The 2,492-nt window shown below is 31.3% G+C and overlaps 1 protein-coding gene across 2 annotated transcripts; it reads left to right on the top strand.

The window, feature by feature from the left end:
* Positions 1-347: 347 nt before the first annotated feature.
* Positions 348-1,709, top strand: LOC116847159 (protein Mpv17). Of its 2 annotated transcripts, none has more exons than XM_032821865.1 (4): positions 348-563; positions 656-768; positions 957-1,178; positions 1,250-1,709. In XM_032821865.1, the coding sequence occupies exons 1-4, from the start codon at positions 491-493 to the stop codon at positions 1,358-1,360; spliced, it is 519 nt and encodes a 172-aa protein (XP_032677756.1). In that variant the 5' UTR covers positions 348-490; the 3' UTR covers positions 1,361-1,709. The 2 variants fall into 2 exon arrangements, with proteins under 2 accessions (XP_032677756.1, XP_032677754.1); XM_032821863.1 differs by having other exon boundaries at positions 352-563; positions 1,269-1,709.
* Positions 1,710-2,492: the final 783 nt, after the last annotated feature.

Here is a 2,492-nt window from a genome sequence, read left to right as displayed (position 1 = left end):
CAGCAGTGCAGCTGAAAAGAACAGACCAAACATATTGATTGGCTGTCGCACGGACTTCCGCCGCGCGGCAAGCATTACCGCGTCCTGTGTGCAGGAGCCATTAGAATCGCCGCTAGCAGTCCATGGTTATATAGGCTGTGTTCCGAAATTCACTGCCAGTATTGAAAATCTATAGTTTATGTCACGTATACTATAGAATTTCAGCACTGGCAGTGAATTTCGGAACGCAGCCATAGTCAAAGGGAGCGTCCAGATTGACCACAGTACGATTGGACACAACCAACCGATGAAAAGAATTATCTAGTGAATTACTAGGTCGAACCAATCATTACAATCTGTGTCCAATCGTATCGTGGTCAATCGGGTCCCACCCATAGTCAAAGGGGTTAACCCAGAGCCAATCAAACATGTTATTAGTTTAATAAATAACCTAACTTAATCTGGACAGAGTCCTATTAACGAATGACATGAGACCATTCAGTAAAATATCATGCGAAATATAAGTAGAATATACCAAACAGTACTAAAAAAGTATCCTGTGGGAACTCAAGCTGTACAAGCTGGTAATACAATTAACCAATTTACTACATATAACTATATATTTATTTATATTATTATTATTATTATCATTATCATCAATGTCACTGATTTATAGGAATATTGATGGGACTTGGAGATCAGATTGCACAGAATTTTATAGAAAGTAGTTCAAAACCTATTGATTATGTACGAACAATGCAATTTGCTGGAATTGGTTTGTTCATCAGTGTAAGTAATTATAAAAAAAAAAAGTATTTTTTGAGAATTGCAGTTATTTTCTTAAAAAAATATTTTTAATAAGTCTACTTGATATCTGAACTTTAATAAAAATATTTATATTATTAATATAATATTCAGCATTATAAAATAAAATATAATATTTAAGAGCATTTTATGTATATAAATAAAATACATAGGGCCCAGCAACAAGAACATGGTATGGAATTTTAGATACATATATAGGTTCTAAAGGTTACACAGTTGGAATAAAAAAGGTTGCTTGTGATCAGTTGCTTTTTGCACCAACATTTATAGCAGTTTTATTAGTTGCTATTGGTGTTTGTCAAGGAAAAGATATTGAGAAGCTCAAGATCAAATTAGCAAATGAATATAGCGATATTTTAATAAATAATTATAAGGTAATATATATAAAACTTTACATATATTAAAGATACAATCTTGTGTCATTAGCTTTATGATGATCTATTAGTGCATTATTGTTATTTTAGCTATGGCCTATGGTACAACTTGTGAATTTTTCCTTAGTGCCTTTGAACTACCAAGCTCTAGTTGTACAATCAGTTGCTCTGCTGTGGAATAGCTATATTTCATACAGAACAAGTTTAGATAAACATAATGAATTTAGATAAATATAATTAATTGAAAAATTTTTTATTAATATGAATATAAAATATGTATAAAATTGGACAAAATACCTTACTAATAATATAGGACCACAACAAAATAAAAAGTCCTTTTACTAGAAAGAAAAACTACTATTTTTTATTTATTTTGACATATTAAAACCAAATATGATCTTTAATATAGCACAAGTTTTTGTTATAATGAGCAAAAATGGTTCAAAATCAAGCATTTTTCATATTCTGCATAGGATATGCATGCTGATTAAATTTTCCTAGATTAAAAACAATAATCATGTACATTTATGTGTTCAGTAAGCAATCTGTGCGCAGACTGACATCAGATTGGCGACAAAATCTGTCGAATTCGAGCAGGATCTGTCAACAGATCTATAGACATCTGCGTCTTCAATTTGCCATCAGACTGCTGACAGGGTCTGCTAACAGACTTTGACATCAGATTGCGCACAGAGCCTGCCGTCAAACTCTGACAGCAGATTGCGCGCGGATCTCATCGTTTCGTAGGTTCTTCAATTAAATCTTTGGTAGAAAATTTTCTCATAATTTTTCATAATTACTCATAGAATGAGCGCTATCTCATAAATACTCATAAATATTCGTAAAATACAATACAAAAAAGTTTTTCTATATTATTTTTTTATAATTTTTAAGATTTTCTCTGGTGAGATTCGAACTTGAACTGAAGACATCTTTTGGATAATCATCCGTCGCCTTAGACATCACGCCAATTCCTCACTTGATAAAAAGTGCTTTGTATTGCCCACTTAAAGTTTAAGGAAGAAAAATCTTAGAGTTTGTTCGCCTTTTAAATCACAAAATATAGACGAAACCGTTTAGCGTATAAATAATGTAAGAGACACCGGCACAATAATTCAAAATTAATTTTCTACCAGGGACTGTATAGAAAATTACTGCAATAAAACAGCAAATAATGACATTTTTCCATCATGCTAATAAAATACTGTGCTTTTACATGTGCGAATTAATTTGGTCGATTGTCCAGTTCAGATTGTATTAAATTTTATCAAAATCGAAACATGATATATTTTCAAATAAATAAACTATCACAAA

This window comes from Odontomachus brunneus, unplaced genomic scaffold, assembly GCF_010583005.1.
Source record: "Odontomachus brunneus isolate Ranch 3 - 2012 unplaced genomic scaffold, Obru_v1 Obru_scaffold_074, whole genome shotgun sequence".
Classification (NCBI taxonomy): domain Eukaryota; kingdom Metazoa; phylum Arthropoda; class Insecta; order Hymenoptera; family Formicidae; genus Odontomachus; species Odontomachus brunneus.
The sequence above is the reverse complement of the archived record's forward strand: the minus strand, read 5'-3'. Positions and strand labels throughout refer to the sequence as shown.